The sequence below is a fragment of the Martes martes genome, assembly GCF_963455335.1.
Source record: "Martes martes genome assembly, chromosome: 2".
Lineage (NCBI taxonomy): Eukaryota > Metazoa > Chordata > Mammalia > Carnivora > Mustelidae > Martes > Martes martes.
Window position 1 is genome coordinate 1,619,298 of NC_137889.1, and position 17,628 is coordinate 1,636,925.

General features: G+C 48.5%; 1 protein-coding gene across 1 annotated transcript in view; it reads left to right on the forward strand.

Moving 5' to 3' along the window:
• The window catches only part of DLGAP2 (DLG associated protein 2), a gene marked incomplete at its 3' end in the record, with an annotated part of 768,810 nt that overhangs the window by 644,486 nt on the left and 106,696 nt on the right, over positions 1-17,628 (forward strand). The window contains exon 6 of the mRNA XM_080794969.1: positions 6,584-7,647. Coding sequence (XP_080651095.1) covers positions 6,584-7,647 — 1,064 coding nt within the window. The remainder of the gene's footprint in view (positions 1-6,583; positions 7,648-17,628) is intronic.

The window sequence follows — 17,628 nt, forward strand, 5'->3', positions numbered from 1 at the left end:
TCATTGTTGAACAGCAGCAGCAAAAGCCAGCAAGCTTGTCTTCGTGCTCTTCTCAGGAAGGGAACTCTCAGTCTTTCACTGCTGAGTGTGAGGAGAGCCGGGAGTTTTTTATATAAATACCTTTATTGTGTTGAGGAAATTCCCCTGTATTCCTAGTTTTCTGAGTGTTCTTATCATGAAAGTCTGTTCAATTTTGTCGAATGCCTTTTCTGCATCCACTGAATTGGTCACATGTTTTTGCCCTTTGTCCTGTTAGTCTGTTGTAATATATTCATTTTCATATGTTGAAGCACCTTTGCATTCCCAGGATAAACCCACCTGGCCGTGGTATATAATTCTTCTCACATGCTACGGGGTTGGGTTTGCTGGTACATTGTTAGCACTTTTGCATCTGTATTTATAAAGGCTATTGGTCTGTAATTTCTTCTCCCATGATGTCTTTATCTGGTTTCCATATTAGCTTATGGTGGCCTCATGGAAGTGAGCTAGGAAGTGTTCCCACATCTTCAACCTTTTGGAAGAGTTTGAGAAGGATTGGCATTCATTTTCCTTTAAATGTTTGGCAGAACCTTCCAGTGAAGCCATTGGTTCTGGTCTTTTCTTTGTTGGGAGGTTTTGATTCCTAATTCAGTCTTCTTATTGTTATTGGTATGATCAGATTTCCTGTTTCTTCCGGAAATAATTTGTGGGTTTCCATGAATTCATCCATTCCACCTAGGTTGTCTACAGTTGTCATATTATCATAATCATTTTATTTATGTCATCAGTGGTGGTCAATTTTATTGATTTTTCAAAGAACCAACTTTTGGTTTCATTGATTCCCTTCATCACGCCATTTATCTCTGCTCTCAGCTTTACCATCTCCTTCCACCTCTGGCTATACACTTGGTTTTGTTTTGTTTTTTTAATCTGTATAAATTTTAGGATCAGCTTTTAATTTCTACAAAGAAGCCAGCTATGATTTGATAGGAATTGTGTGGAGTCTGTAGATCAATTTGGAGAGTGTTTGCCCCTTAACCGAGTTGTCTTCAGTCCATGAATAGGGGACACCCATCCATTTGCCCAGAACATCCCTGACTCCTCCCACCACGTTCTGTGGTGGCCAGCTTACACATATTGGAGTCTTTGGTGAAATTTTTGAGGAACCTTTTTGTTAAGGGGCTTCTTGACGTACGGTGGGACACGTCTTTCATGCCTTCACATAGTAAATACAGGAATAAGGCCCCATGGCTACTTCTTATCATATTCCCCAGCCTGTGTGTGTGTTCTGAGGTCCCACCAGGAGCCACCTGGGGGGTTTTGAGGAAGAACGGGTCGGTGGGGAGTGTGTGAAGGATGAAGGCGGCAGAAAAGGGGAGCCAAGACGACTCCAGGACAAAGCAGGGGCCTCTCGCAATTCTGCACAGGGACAGAAGAATTGTCAGTAAGTTTCACTACGGTGGGAAAACATATAGTAGCGGAGTGGTTTTTGTCCGGCACGCAGCTCCACAGCCCGCTCACAACGTCTGTGTAGCTCAGTGTTGTCTCGTGTGCTTTGCTTTTTACTGTTAGCTCCCACCTTTCCTGAGGATTTTCCTGTGGGAGGGCATCGAGAGCAGTGACAGAGACGGTGAAGGGTCTGTCCCCGTGGGCAGATAAACTCAGGTGAAAGTGCGAAGTAAAATAAGATGAAAACTGAGAGGGAGGCCAACCATGAGGGATCGAGTGAGGGTCTCTGGAGGGGAGGCGGTGGGGAGATGGGGCGGCTGCGGGATGGGCACTGAGGAAGGCAAGTGATGGGATGAGCCCTGGGCCTTCTATGAGACTCACTGACCTCTACCTCTGAAACTAATAATACACTCCATGTTAGTTAATTGAGTTTAAATAAGTTTTAAAAAAGGATAGTCAAAAAATAAAATAAATATACAAATAAAAAAATTTTTTAAAAAGGAAGTGCAGATGGGGGGCTCAACTGCATTAGGTGAACCGCAGGCCGAGGGAGACCCGGCGGGCATCCTCAGTGGGGCAGGACCTCAGGGTGCCTGCCGTGGGGGCGGGGGGCACAGCACCCATGACGACACCCTCCAGGGCTAGGGTGCACGCACACTTCCACGCTTTCTCAAAAACCAGGGACTGGGTCCATTGTCACGGTGTGTGCCCAGCCTGGTTGGCTCAGGCTAGGGCTTAGTGTGGAACCTCCAGCCCAGTTTAATGAGAGAGAGCCCCTGGGGCCCCCACACACCACCGTCCCCCAGCCCTCGGCAGCTGGTGCCGGCGGCGGGCCACACGGAGCTGCACACTAGGGTCCGTCCAGCTCTGAGGCTGTGTGCGTGCGTGGGTTTGGGCTTCACCGGGAACTAGGATGGGTGCCCTTCCCTGCCTGCCCTTCCAGCCTGGGCTTCCCTGTGGCGTGTGGACCAGCACCACCTCCCAGCACACAGTGCCCACACACAGAGACCGCTCCAGACATGTTAGCGTACTTTTGAGTTCTTATCTCTATGCTGAAAACACACCTTTCAGAATGAGAATGCCAGCACTCTGAAATCCAACAGTGAGATGGACCTTCGCGTTCTAGCTCGGATTTGGGGAGACAGTTAGTGGGTAATGAGGATATTGCTGTTTTCTCTTGCTTCAGAACAAAATACGGTGTCGTGAGTAGCTAGAAATGGGGGCGCTAAGGTGCCTTCCACATTTGGTGCCTGTCACCCCACTTCCACAGAGAGAAACCGCCAGCCCGAAGTATTTATTCTGTGTCATGTTGACGTTAAAAAAAAAAAAAAAACACTGACAGTCCCAGTCCTTGTGACACATCTCAGAATTGCCATTATTTACAGGCCTTATTTTCTTGTTTGCTGTTATTAGTGTCTTACGTTTCGGAGGCTGTGGATCCGTTTCCGCGCGTGCACCAGGCTGCTCAGCCCCGCGGTGGAGAAAAGCGAGTGGGCTCCCGACGCGCCGCACGATCAGATTTAATTCATTTCAGCTAAACTTGTATCTTTCGTACGGTTCTTTTATGTCGCCACATTCAAAATGTAGCTTCGAGGCCAAACATTAGGCAGAAATAGGATACGTGAGTGGGGCAGTAATGGTCTCGCTTTTTAATATGGAGGAGGATTAGAATTGTATTAAATTATGTGCTAATGGAAAAATAAAGCAAAAGATAATAGGGTGACAACTTATGCCGCTGGAGCGTCTGGATTACAGCACGTAGTTTTGCTATTTATCAACTAGATATTGAATTCCTTTGAAAACTTGCTTTTAATTATATTAAAATATAGTATAATCTCAAGTATTCCCTCCTAATGTATTAAAGTGCTCCAGCTACAGTTTATCTGCGGAGAAAGGAAGATGCCAGGCGCTCTCCCGGGGGAGCCCCTCGCACTAGGGAAGCTGGGCTGTCCTTGGAGATAGATGTCCCTGTGGGGGAGGCTGTTCACTGTGAGGACGTGCGGGCGAGGTCTCTGTGCTGCCCTTGGAAGGAGACCACCCCACCCGTGCTCGGAGGCCCGTCACTGCTGCTGTCCCTTGCTCCCGGGGGATCAAGCCTTGCCCCTAACTCCTTGGGGATCAGTGCAGTTGTGGCCCTGCCTGTGAGACACGTGAGCGTGTGAGCTGCCCTGCACAGCTGGCAGTCCACAGCCTGCAAGGGGGACCCTTTGAACCCACATCTTGGACTGGTCATTTGGAAGGAGGTGATGTTTCCTATGAAGGTTACTGAGAGGGTTGCTTAGAAATAACCTGGGACGAGCCCAGAGTCTCTTGGTTCCTTTCCTGTTTTCCACAATTGCCCGGGGTGTGTGGGGTCTGCTCTGGGGGGCTGGGGGTGGCCCTGTGAGCTCCGTGTGTCCCTGACCCCACACCGTAGGTGGCACCTCTCGGGCAAGGGGGATGGAGGGCAGGCGGGTGGGACTGCTTAACTGGCCTGAACTGACGGGAGAGAGTGGTGAGGGGAGGGGGGCCGGCCCCTGCGGGGGCAGGGGACAGCAGACAGCTTCCTCCCCGAGGAGGTGGGGCACGGGGGCCTCATTGAAGTCCAGCTCCCAACATATCTGGACCCCAGCCTCCAGGACAGTGACCAGTGGGCGCTCTCTCTTGGTGCTGTCTGGACTGAGGCTGGATTGCCTTGGAGTGGGCCCTGCAGAGTAAATTATTAGAAATAATTCACTGGGAAGGAGCCCACAGAGCCCACAGCCTCAGCCGGCAAGGAGCCCAGAGGACAATTATTAGAAATAGGGGCTGTTTCTCAAATAAATAAATAAAATCTTTAAAAAAAAATTCAAATGAATGAAAACCAGATACCTACTAGATATACCTTACTTTAAAAAAAAAAAAAAAAAGAAAGAAATAGGGGCTGATTCCGTTTGATTAAAGCCACACGCTTCACCGGGAACTAGGACGGGTGCAGCCGGGGCCGGGGTCGGGGCCCAGCCGGCCCACCCGGTCAGCACGCGGGCTCTAGCTTGGCGCACAGCCGTCGCCGAGCCAGCCGTCCCAGGGGCAGCCTTGCCTGCCAGTTGAGGAGTGAGGACTCCGCGGTAAGCCTGAGCCTTCGAGCAGGGAGGACCTGGCTGGGGCATGTCCAGGGACGCGGGGGGAGGAGAGTAGCTGCTGATGATGATAAGTACTCAGGGTCTGAGCCAGGGCAGGGGCCTGGGGTGAAGGCGGGGGCAGAGGAAAAGGTGGGAGCATGTGCAGGGCCTGGGGGAGCACGGCCGGGAGAGCACCAGCGGTCTGTCTCCATGTTTCCCAGCCCCTGCCTCTTCCAGGACACCCCGGGGTCCAGAGTCATGACTCGACAGCTTCAGTGGGCCTCGTGGAGAAGGTGGTGTGGGCCATGGAAAGGGCTGTAGCCCAGGTCTGTCCGGGGAACCAGCTGGGCTCCATTTTCCAGAAGAGAACACTGTGCAGTTCCAGCCTGAGGAGGGGGCTGGAGCCCTCAGATGCCGGGTGGGCTCCCCCCACAGGCCCTCCCCTGGGTGCTCATTCTCATGGGTCTCCCACCTGTTTCCTGCGGGAGTCGGCCTCCACAGCAGTGTGTTCTGCATGTTATGTACATGTTATATTGTACGTGGGCACGTCATGTGGATATAGGCATTAGATATGCATGCTACATATGCATATGATACACTGTGATAGCGTCTGTATTTCTTGCGTATGTCATGTGATACATACAGTGTATACGTTTGTTACCTGTGGATAGATTCATCATACACACTGTCTATGCAGATTATGTATCCTAATAGCACTTGAATTCCCAGCATGGTTTACACACACATTGTGTACCACACGGCATATTACACATGCATGCACGCGCTGTACGTAGTACCTGCGTATGACTCTAATAGTCTTTATTTTCCGTATGTATAATATGCATATTATATACCAGGTATGCATGTGTGTATGTCGTATGGTGTAACAGTCTCTGTTCCCTGCATCTGTGCGGCGACCTTCAGAAGCCAGCTCTGAGCTGGGTCTGAAACAGAAAGTGTGGGTCAGCAGGAAACAGGGATGAAGCCAGAGGCTTCTCTAAGGAATCCGGGAGTCCAGACACTTGGGTTTAATAAACCCAGAACTTGGTCAGTGCTGACCCAAGATAGTTTGAAAGGATGATACTTACGGTAATAATGGCACAGACAAGGGAGAACGCTTGAGAGTGTGGTTGTCCAGGAACCCGGCCCGGTGCTTAGCCAGCGTCCTTCTTCTCCATCACATTCCCCATCACATTCCCCATCACATTCCCCATCACATTCCCCATCACATTCGGAGCGCACGGAAGCACGGGGAGCATGGCGGGCCCACCTGCCCGACCCTCAGAATCACATACCACATGGTGGCAGAACGGAGGCCCGAACCCCAACAAGCCCATGTCTGGGAGTCAGCATCTCACGCCCCACTCAGTCACCTCCCTAGCCAGAACCCAGCGACCTCCTGAGAGTGACTCCCAACAACTCATCCAGGCACAGTATTACGTCCCACCGAACCGAACCATTTTTTCTGTATTGGATAAACTCTTACCATTCAGAACCAAGTATCTGTGATGAAAGGTCAGGACATCCTGGTTTAGTCCTCCTCTTGACCGACTGATGGCCCCAAGAAAGCTGCCCCCTCTCCCACTGGGAGACCGGCAGGTGGCTTTGGGCTTTGGGGTTCATAAGTCAGCCTGTAGCACATTGGCGTTTGGAGGAATGTTACTAAGTAAATACTAGATGCTACATTGTAAACTTCTTAGCCGAAGCCACAATACTCAAATCTGATTGAAATGTAACTCATTTTCCCCCACAAACCGTGTATCTGTTGAACACCACAAAATCTTGCTGTCCAGAGGCTGACACATCTACCCAACGATGTGTATTTGGCCATGTACACTAGAATATTTGGCTGCGTGGACTAGAACAACTGGGAGTATCAGAGTCAGTGCTTCTTCATAGGCGCATACTTTGGAGCAGTCAATGTGGTATGAAAATAATGAGTACCCGCTCGAATGCCCAAAAATGACCCCCAGTTACCAGATAAGACAGTTCCACATGGGGTGTCCCACACATAAGTAAGGGTTTGGTTGCTGTCCCTGCCTCGTCTTAAACGGCTTTCTGTGCTCTCTCAACAGACCAGCAGTACTCATGGTCCCCAACGCAGCACTTCAACGAAGGAAGATATTCCCCTGCTCCTAGGAACATGAAGGGGCTCCCCGGGGGCCGGACTCAGGCACAGCTGTGTTCAGGCCACACCTGTGGCCTGGCGGCCCCCGAGGACTGCGAGCACGAGCACCTGCACCATGGGCAGGAGGCAAGGCAGCCCTACCTGCTCAGCCCCGTGGAGAGCTGCCCCATGGACCACCACCGCTGCTCCCCTGGGAGCTCCGTCCACTCCGAGTGCATGATGATGCCCGTGGTGCTGGGTGACCACATGTCCAGCAGCACCTTCCCCAGGATGCACTACAGCTCCCACTACGACACGAGGGACGACTGTGCCGTGTCCCACGCCGGCACCAGGGTCAACCGCATCCCGGCCAACCTTCTGGACCAGTTTGAGAAGCAGCTGCCTCTGCACCGGGACGGTTTCCACACGCTGCAGTACCAGAGGACGTCCACGGCCGCCGAGCAGCGCAGCGAGAGCCCGGGGAGGATCCGACACCTCGTGCACTCTGTGCAGAAACTCTTCACCAAGTCCCACTCCCTCGAGGGCTCTTCCAAGAGCAACGTGAACGGCACCAAGGGCGACAGTCGGGTGGAGGACCAGCACCATGGCCACCACGCGAAGCACGGCAAACGGAGTAAAAGCAAGGAGCGGAAGCCGGAGGGCAAGCACAGGTCGGGCACCAGCAGCTGGTGGAGCTCCGACGACAACCTGGACAGTGACAGCACCTGCCGCACATCCAGCGTGGCCAACAGGCACCACGTGGACCACGTCTCCCACTGCTACCCCGAGGTGCTCCCGGGCCCCTTTGGGGATCTGTCCCTGAAGACGTCCAAGAGTAACAGTGACGTCAAGTGCTCGGCCTGTGAGGGCTTGACCATGACGCCCGACACCAAGTACATGAAACGGAGCTCCTGGTCCACACTGACCGTGAGCCAGGCAAAGGAGGCTTACCGCAAGAGCTCCCTGAACTTAGATAAGCCCCTGGTCCACCAGGAGGTCAAACCGTCCTTGAGGCCGTGCCACTACCTGCAGGTAAGGGGTCTTGGCAGCGGGTGTCATGAATGGGTGGGCTGGCCTGCTCCGGGAGGGCCTCTGAGTGGCTCCTGGCCCCCTTGAGTCCACGACCCTAAACCCAGCAGGCTGTTCCCGGGTGCCTCTAGGGCCGGATGATGTAGGCACAGAGCAGAGGGGCCTTGGCATAGAGGCAGCTGGCAGACTACAGGGTCTCTGCTGCCGGACCCAGGAGCAGCGGCGTGAAGCCTGTAAGAGACCGGAGCACATGGTTAGGGGGCAGCACGGACCTGGCCCCCCGGGGTGGGTGTTACCCACTGCACCCGGGGCCAGAATAAACGGAGGTGGGCTGATGGTGGCCGGGCAGCCTATGGGGTGCTCTTCTGCGACCCCGCACCTCTGCCCGCCCGCCACGCTGAGCACGTGGCCGAGCACACCCGGGGAGCTACCACTGCGTTCACGGGCGCCTCTGCTGTGCCGTCCAGGAGCTCACACAGCTGTTGGCAAAGCTTACAGGTGTGAAGGTTTTCTTCAGTAGATATAGAATTTGTGTAAACGTCACAGTCCTCCGTACATGCCAAAGCATGAGTGATGCTTCTCAGTGCTGGCCATGCCTCCGGGCGGTCGGCTCCTGGCACAGACAGGTGCCTGCGACCCTTTCCAGCAGGCGGGCGGGCGCCGAGATCCAGGGCCCATCCTGGCACATTGTCTGGAAGCCATTCTGTCCGGAAAGGAAACGCCACCCAACTTGCTTTCACAGGCAGAGTTACGCCAAGGTGCAAATTGATAGCTGGGTGAAATGGGGGAGGTGTAAATGTTGCTTCTGGTCAGTGAGCCCCAACTCTACACAAACAAAAAAGTCTACGTGCCCCCATCTAGAGGAATAAGACAGACTCGGGGTGCACTCAGGTCCTGCCTAGAGAAGCAGACTCTACTGCTGCCCGCTGCTTGTGCCCAGACCCTGCTCGAGGAAGCTCCCCCTGCCATGTCGGGCCCCTGCGTGGCTGCTTGCAGAACCTACCCCGTTCCGGGATGTGGCTCCTGGCACACGCCCCCACGCGGCCGCACACCCTGGCGCTTCTCCAGCCCGTTCTTCCCATGACCACACACGCTGTCTCTGTCCTCCAGCCTCTGTTCTGAATTCCTTTTAGTCATGGAAGATATCAGCCCTTACAAAGGCAAATGTGTACTAGAGTGACCACACACACTCACCACGCATTCAGGGAGGCTCGGTTCCAGGCCGGTCTGGTTGCCTCCATGCCTCACCCCCATCCCCTGTGGCTTAGGTGGGGAGAAATCCAGCCTCCGAGTAAGCTGGTCTGTGTTTACCTCTAAAAGACCCCCATTGGACTCTTGGCCTTAAAACCTCACTGTGCTCCCTGCCTCGGACACTAATCATCACAATCCTATAGGGGTTTCACAGATTCAGTCAACATTCCACTTTCCTGACTTCTCACGACATCTTTTTTTTTTTTTTTTTTTACTTTTTAAGTTAACATATAATGTATGATTAGCCCCAGGAGTACAGGTCTGTGAATCGTCGGGCTTACACACTTCACAGCACTCACCATAGCACATACCCCCCCAGTGTCCATCACCCAACCACCCTCTCCCTCCCCCCACCCCCAGCAACCCTCAGTTTGTTTTGTGAGATTAAGAGTCATGGTTTGTCTCCCTCCCGATCCCATCTTGTTTCATTTTTTCCTTCCCTACCTCCCAGATCCCCTACTCTGCCTCTCAACTTCCTCATCAGTAAGATCATATGATAATTGTCTTTCTCTGATTGACTAATTTCACTGAGCATAGTACTCTATAGTTCTATCCACGTCATTGCAAATGGTAAGATTTCATTTCTTTTGATGGCTGCATAGTATTCCATTGTGTGTGTGTGTGTGTGTGTGTGTGTGTGTGTGTGTGTGTGTGTGTGTGTATCTCGCATCTTCTTTATCCATTCATCTGTTGATGGACATCTAGGTTCTTTCCACAGTTTGACTCTTGTGGACATTGCTGCTATGAACATTGGTGTGCACGTTCCTCTTCAATTCACTATATTTGTATCTTTAGGGTAAATACCCAGTAGTGTGATTGCTGGGTCATAGGGTAGCTCTAATTTCAACTTTTTGAGGAACCTCCATGCTGTTTTCCAGAGTTGTTGCACCAGCTTCCATTCCCACCAACAGTGTAGGAGGGTTCGCCTTTCTCCACATCCTCGCCATGATCTGTTGTTTCCTGACTGGTTAATATTAGCCATTCTGACTAGTATGAGGTGGTATCTCATTGTGGTTTTGATTTGTATTTCCCTGATCATGAGTTATGGGGAGCACTTTTTTATGTGTCTGTTGGCCATCTGGATGTCTTCTTTGCAGAAATGTCTGTTCATGTCTTCTGCCCATTTCTTGATGGGATTATTTGTTCTTTGGGTGTTGAGTTTGAAAAGTTCCTTATAGATTTTGAATACTAGCCCTTTATCTGATATGTCGTTTGCAAATATCTTCTCCCATTCTGTCAATTGTCTTTTGGTTTTGTTGACTATTTCCTTTGCTGTGCAAAAGCTTTTGATTTTGATGAAGTCCCAATAGTTCATTTTTGCCCTCGCTTCCCTTGCCTTTGGCATTGTTTCTAGGAAGAAGTTCCTGTGGCTGAGGTCAAAGAGGTTGCTGCCTGTGTTTGATGGATTCCTGTCTCACATTGAGGTCCTTCCTCCATTTTGAGTCTATTTTCGTGTGTGGTGTAAGGAAGTAGCCCCATTTCATTCTTCTGCATATGGCTGTCCAACACCATTTGTTGAAGAGACTGTCTTTTTAACATTGGACATTCTTTGCTTCTTTGTCAAAGATTAGTTGACCATAGAGTTGAGGGTCTATTTCTGGGCTCTCTATTCTGTTCCATTGATTTTTGTGTCTGGTTTTGGGCCAGTACCATACTGTCTTGGTGATGACAGCTTTGTAATAGAGCTTGAAGTCTGGAATTGTGATGCCACCAACTTTGGCTTTCTTTTTCAACCTTCTTCTGGCTATTCAGGGTCTTTTCTGGTTCCATATAAATTTTAGGATTATTTGTTCCATTTCTTTGAAAAAAGTTGATGGTATTTGATAGGGATTGCATTAAACGTGTAGATTGCTTTAGGTAGCATAGACATTTTCACAATATTTGTTCTTCTAATCCATGAACATGGAACGTTTTTCCATTTCCTTGTGTCTTCCTCAGTTTCTTTCATGAGTACTTTATAGTTTTCTGAGTACAGATTTTTTGCCTCTTTGGTTAGGTTTATTCCTAGGTATCCTATGATTTTGGGTACAATTGTAAATAGGATGGACTCCTTAATTTCTCTTTCTTCTGTCTTACTGTTGGTGTATAGAAATGCAATTGATTTTATATCCTGACACTTTAGTGAATTCCTCTACAATTTCTAGCAGATTGGGAATGGAGTCTTTTGGGTTTTTCACATGAAGTATCCTATCATCTGCAAAGAGTGAGAGTTTGACTTCTTTGCCAATTTGGATGCCTTTAATTTCTTTTTGTTGTCTGATTGCTGAGGCTAGGACTTCTAGTACTATGTTGAATAGCAGTGGTGATAGTGGACATCCCTTCCATGTTCCTGATCTTAGGGGGAAAGCTGTCAGTTTTTCCCCATTGAGAATGATATTCGGTGTGGGTTTTTCATAGATGGCTTTGATGATATTGAGGTATGTGCCCTCTATCCCTACACTTTGAAGAGTTTTGATCAAGAAAGGATGCTGTGCTTTGTCCAATGCTTTTTCAGCATCTGTTGAGAGTATCATATGGTTCTTGTTCTTTCTTTTATTAATGTATTGTATCACATTGATTGATTTGCAGATGTTTACCATCCTTGCAACCCTGGAATAAATCCCACTTGGTTGTGGTGAATAATCCTTTTAAGGTACTGTTGGATCCTATTGGCTAGTATTTTGGTGAGAATTTTTGCATCCATGTTCCTCAAGGATATTGGTCTGTAATTCTCCTTTTTGGTGGGGTCTTTGTCTGGTTTTGGGATCTAGGTAATGCTGGCCTCATAAAATGAGTTTGGAAGTTTTCCTTCCACTTCTATTTTTTGGAACAGTTTCAGGAGAATAGGAATCAATTCTTCTTTAAATGTTTGGTAGAATTCCCCTGGGAAGCCGTCTGGCCCTGGGCTCTTGTTTGTTGGGAGATTTTTGATGACTACTTCAATCTCCTTACTGGTTATGGGTCTGTTCAGATTTTCTGTTTCTTCCTGATTCAGTTTTAGTGGTTTATATATCTCTAGGAATTCATCCATTTCTTCCAGATTGTCAAAATTGCTGGTGTAAAGTTGCTCATAATATGTTCTTATAATTGTTTGTATTTCTTTGGTGTTGGTTGTGATCTCTCCTCTTTCGTTCATGATTTTATTAACTTGGGTCCTTTCTCTTTTCTTTTTGATAAGTCTGGCCAGGGGTTTATCAATCTTATTAATTAATTCCTTCAAAGAACCAGCTCCTAGTTTCGTTGATTTGTTCTACTTTTTTTTGGTTTTTACCTCATTGATTTCTGCTCTGATCTTTATGATTTCTCTTCTCCTATGGGGTTTAGGCTTTCTTTGCTGTCTTTCTCCAGCTCCTTTAAGTGTAGGGTTAGGTTGTGTACTTGAGACCTTTCTTGTTTCTTGAGGAAGGCTTGCATCACTGTATACTTTCCTCTCAGTACTGCCTTTGCTGTGTTCCACAGATTTTGAACTGTTGTGTTTTCATTTTCATTTGTTTCCGTAATTTTTTTCAATTCTTCTTTAATTTCCTGGTTGACCCATTCATTCTTTAGTAGGATGCTCTTTAGCCTCCATGTATTTAGGTTCTTTCCAAATGTCCTCCTGTGATTGAGTTCTAGCTTCAAAGCATTGTGGTCTGAAAGTATGCAGGGAATGATCCCAGTCTTTTGGTTCCACTTGAGACCTGATTTGTGACCGAGGATGTGATCTGTTCTGGAGAATGTTCCATGTGCACCAGAGAGGAATGTGTATTCTGTTGTTTTGGAATGGAATGTTCTGAATGTATCTGTGATGTCCCTCTGATCCAGTGTGTCCATTAAAGCCTTTATTTCCTTGTTGATCTTTTCTTGGATGATCTGTCCATTTCAGTGAGGGGGCTGTTAAAGTCCCCTACTATTATTGTACTATTGTTGATGTGTTTCTTTGATTTTGTTATTAATTGGTTTATATTTTGACTGCTCCCATGTTAGGGGCATAGATATTTAAAAGTGTTAGATCTTCTTGTTGGACAGACCCTTTGAGTATGATACAGTGTCCTTCCTCATCTCTTATTATAGTCTTTGGCTTGAAATCTTATTCATTTGATGTAAGGATTGCCACCCCAAATTTCTTTTGATGTCCATTAGCATGGTAAATTGTTTTCCACCCCCTCACTTTAAATCTGGAGGTGTCTTTGGGTCTGAAATGAGTTTCTTGTAGAAATCATATAAATGGGTTTTGTTTTTTTATCCATTCTGGTACCCTGTGTCTTTTGATTGGGGCATTTAGCCCATTTACATTCAGGGTAACTATTGAAAGGTATGAATTTAGTGCCATTGTATTGCCTGTAAAGTGACTATTACTGTATATTGTCTCTGTTCCTTTCTAGTCTACTACTTTTAGGCTCTCACTTTGCTTAGAGGACCCTTTTCAATATTTCCTGTAGGGCTGGTTTGCTGTTTGCAAATTCTTTTAGTTTTTGTTTGTCCTGGAAGCTTTTTCTCTCTCTCCTTCTATTTTCAGTGAGAGTCTAGCTGGATATAGTATTCTTGGCTGCATGTTTTTCTCATTTAGTGCTCTGACTATATCATGCCGGTTCTTTCTAGCCTACCAGGTCTCTGTGGATTGGTCTGCTGCCAATCTAATATTTCTATCATTGTATGTTACAGACTTCTTGTTCTGAGCTGCTTTCAGGATTTTCTCTTTGTCACTAAGACTTATAAGTTTTACCATTAGATGACAGGGTGTGGTCCTATTCTTATTCATTTTAGGCAGGTTCTCTGTGCCTCCTGGATTTTGATGCTTGTTCCCTTTGCCATATTTGGGAAATTCTCTACTTTAATTCACTCCAATATACCTTATTCCCCTCTCTTTCTTCTTCTTCTTGAATCCCAATTATTCTAATGTTGTTTCGTCTTATGGTATCACTTAACTCTCAAATTTTCCCCTCGTAGTCCAGTAGTTGTTTGTCTCTCTTTTGCGCAGCTTCTTTATTCTCCATCATTTGGTCTTCTATATCACTAATTCTCTCCTCTCCCCATTTATCCTAGCAGTAAGAGCCTCCATTTTTTATTGCACCTCATTAATAGCTTTTTTTTATTTCAGCTTGGTTAGATTTTAGTTCTTTTATTTCTCCAGACAGGGTTTCTCTAATATCTTCCATGCCTTTTCGAGCCCAGCTAACATCTTGAGAATTGTCCTTGTGAACTCTAGATCTCACTTAGATCTCACTTATTACCAATGTCCGTATTGATTAGGTCCCTAGCCTTTGGTACTGCCTCTTGGTTTTTTTTGTTTTTGTTTTTGTTTTTTTTTTGGCGAGTTTTTCTGCCTTGTCATTTTACCCAGATAAGAATATATGAACGAGAGAGTAAAATACTAAAAGGGTGGCAAAGACTCTAGAAAAATGTATGCTAACCAAATCAGAAGAGACCCCAAATCTGGAGGAGAAGAAAGAGGGTAAAATGAAATTTTTTAAAAAATTAAAAAAATATATACATATATATATTAGACTGGTGAATAGAACAGAGCCACCCACTTGATTTTGGGTGTATTTTGATCTCTTAGAAGAAATTACCTCTCTAAATTTTAAAGAAAGAAAAACATATATATATATATATATATATATGCATAACCATGATAAAGGGATGGAATATGACTGTAAATATGAAAATTTTAAAAAATTCTAAAAAATAAATTGATAAGAGGGGCACCTGGGTGGCTCAGTGGGTTAAGCCTCTGCCTTAGGCTCAGGTCATGATCCCAGGGTCCTGGGATTGAGCCCCGCATCGGGCTCTCTGCTCAGCGGCGAGCTTGCTTCCTCCTCTCTCTCTCTGCCTGCCTCTCTGCCTACTTGTGATCTCTGTCAGATAAATAAATAAAAATCTTTAAAAATAAATTGATAAGATAAGTTGGTTGGAAAAAGAAGGAAGAAAAAAAAAAGTGGAGAGAATTTGCTCAGGCTGCAGACTAGAACAAAGCCCTCTGCTAGATTTAGGGTATATTTTTATCTATTAGAAGCAATTGTATCCCAAAATTTTTTTTGAAAAAATAAAACCCTTTATGTATACAAGAAATAAAGTTAGACTGAAGGATAAAACGTGACTATAATAATGAAGGTTTTAAAAGAATTTTTTAGAAAGGTATTCTTAAGATAAACTAATTAAAAAACATTAAAAGAGGAAAGAGGGAAAGGTAAAAATATTAGAATAAGAAAAAAATAAAATTTTAAAAAGTAATTAACTTTGTAAGACTAAGGGATCATGGGGGGAAAAGCCATGAATTCTGTGTGTTGCTTTCCCCTGTCTCTGGACTTCTGCAGTTCTCACTGATCAGTGAGCTCGGTCTTGACTGGATGTTCTTGCTGATCTTCTGGGGAAGGGGCTTGTTGCCGGGATTCTCAAGTGTCTTTGCTGGAGGCGGAATTGCGCCCTTGCCAGGGGCCGGGCTAAGTCATCTGCTCGGTTCGCTCTCGGAGCTTTTGTTCCCTGAGCGCTTTCCGTAGAGTCCGGAGGGCGGGAACGAAGATGGCGGCGCCCAGTCTCCGGCCGGAGGAGCCGAGAGCTCGGGGCCCCGTTCCTCAGTGCACCCTCGGAGATGAGCCATCAGTGCCTCGCGTCTCCCTGGTCTCCGGCCGCGCTCCGAGCTCACCCGGCCTGTGACCGAGCGTCTCTGTCTCTGGCGCGTGGCCTGTTGGGAGTCTCCAAACCCGGCAGATTCCTGCCGCGCTTCCTTCCTGCTCCTCCCAGAGAGGAAGGTGAGTCTCCCCAGTTCTGTCACTTGTGGGGCCCCTGCTCAAAGAGCAGTGGCCCAACTGTGCCACGGATCACAGTTTAAGGTAACCCCGAGCGGAGAGCTCACTCCTAGGCTCTGTCTCTGCCGCCGACTTCCCCGCTCCGATCCCTGTGAGCTCTGTGACACTCGGACAAACCCCGATCCTTCTGTGACCCCACGGGACTGAGACCACGCTGTCCCCATGAGGGCTCCACCCGCGCTTAACCTCTGGAGCGACGTCCCTCCCTGGGGCAGACTTCTACAAGTTCAGATTTTGTGCTCTGCTGCTCCCCTGCTTGCCAGGATCCAGCCCCTCCTGCCGCGGTCTGTCCTCCCATCACTTTGGATTCACTTCTCCGCACGTCCTACCTTTCAGAAAGTGGTTGATTTTCTGTTTCTAGAATCGCTGGTCTTCTTCTCTTTGATTTCCTATTGGGTTTGTAGGAGTTCAGAATGGTTTGATAACTGTCCAGCTGATCTCCTGCGACCTGATGTCGTCCCAGCCTGCTACTCATCCGCCATCTTGACCCACCCCCTCACAACATCTTTTTAATGGTTTGTCTGGACCTGGATCCCAATCAGGGGCCTCCATGGAAACAGATTCATCAGGCTCTGAAAAGCCCATCAATTGGCTCCTCCTCTTTTCTCTTTTTCCTTGAATTTTGTGCACGTGTGTTGCTTGTTTGTTGAGGAACCAGTTTTGGGGGGATGGTGTCCAACAGTCTGTTTCTGTCCACACTGGCATCCTGGTACAGGTGACTCATGTTTTGCCTGTGGCAATGGGGCCCCCCCAGCTGCGGGCCCCCCGGTGCTGTGTGTGCATGTGCGTCCATCCTCTGCCTCAGCTCCCCGTGCAGGACCTGCTGCCCCTCCCCCTGCCCTCCCAGAGCTTCCCCAGCACCGCTGTTGACGTGCACAGTGAGGACAGCTCTCGTAGGGTGTGCGGGGGGCTGCCCCCAGCAAAGTGTGAGCTCCAGAGCCCAGGACATGGGCGGTTCTGATGCACATGCATGGGGAGTGGCGAGGCAGACGGGATCCATGAGGAGTCGTGTCTCAGTGGACAGACCCACATATGCGCAAAGGCAGAGGTGAGCAGGGAGGCAGCTCCGTGCCTTCCTTTCCTGTCCTGCTGTCCTCTGCTGTCACCACGGGGCACGGGGAAAATAGTTATGGCCATGACCTCACCGATGATGCTCCTGTCTTCCCAGGCCAGTTGTCCTGGGACATCACAGACCCATGTTCAGCCCACGCGCGTGTCTTCCCGTGCCGCCTGCATTGAACCTGCGAAACGTTAAGATTTCACAAGCATAGATTTTAGTCATGGCCACAAGTTGGGGAAGAGGAAGAATTTGTCTGTGGATTTTAAAGAATTAGACTGAAAAGACAAGAAGGGAGGAAGAATGCTTCTGACTTCTGTTTGCTTCTTTCTCACCAAAGACGGGATCACCGGGGGCCGAGCAGAAGAGCAGCTCGTTACCCCACCTCTGGTTCGCACAGTGCACAGCCCACGCGGTGCAGGAAGGATTCTCCTGTGTTGAAGTAGGTCGGAGCAGACGGCGGACGGGGTTGAAAGAAAATTAGGGCGTGTTTTATTCTCCGGACCGTCTCTTGTGTTCGCATCCTCTCCCTCTGCAGACAAGGAAGCTAAGGTCAAACTCGAAATGAATGTCATGGGCTTGAGCGCTGATGATGGCCCTGAGCTCAGGGAGCTCTCACTGCGCCAAGATGGGAGAGGCCTCTGGCCCCAGGGGTGGGGGCGTGGGATATGCCGGGTGTCCCGACCTCTCAGGCAGCAACGTGGCTCTGTGGTCCCCCGACGCGTGGACTTGGCGTCCCCATTGCACCTCGGGTCCTAGGTCCCCCTCGACCCACTCTCTCCTCTCTCGGTTGTCTTCACCTGTCTTTTGGTCCATCCTGGCGAACCTGTGGTTTTATCCCAGCTGTACTGATGCTGCGGCCTCGAAGGCAGCATCTCACCCGGCGCCTGATGGGCAGCAGTCCCATGC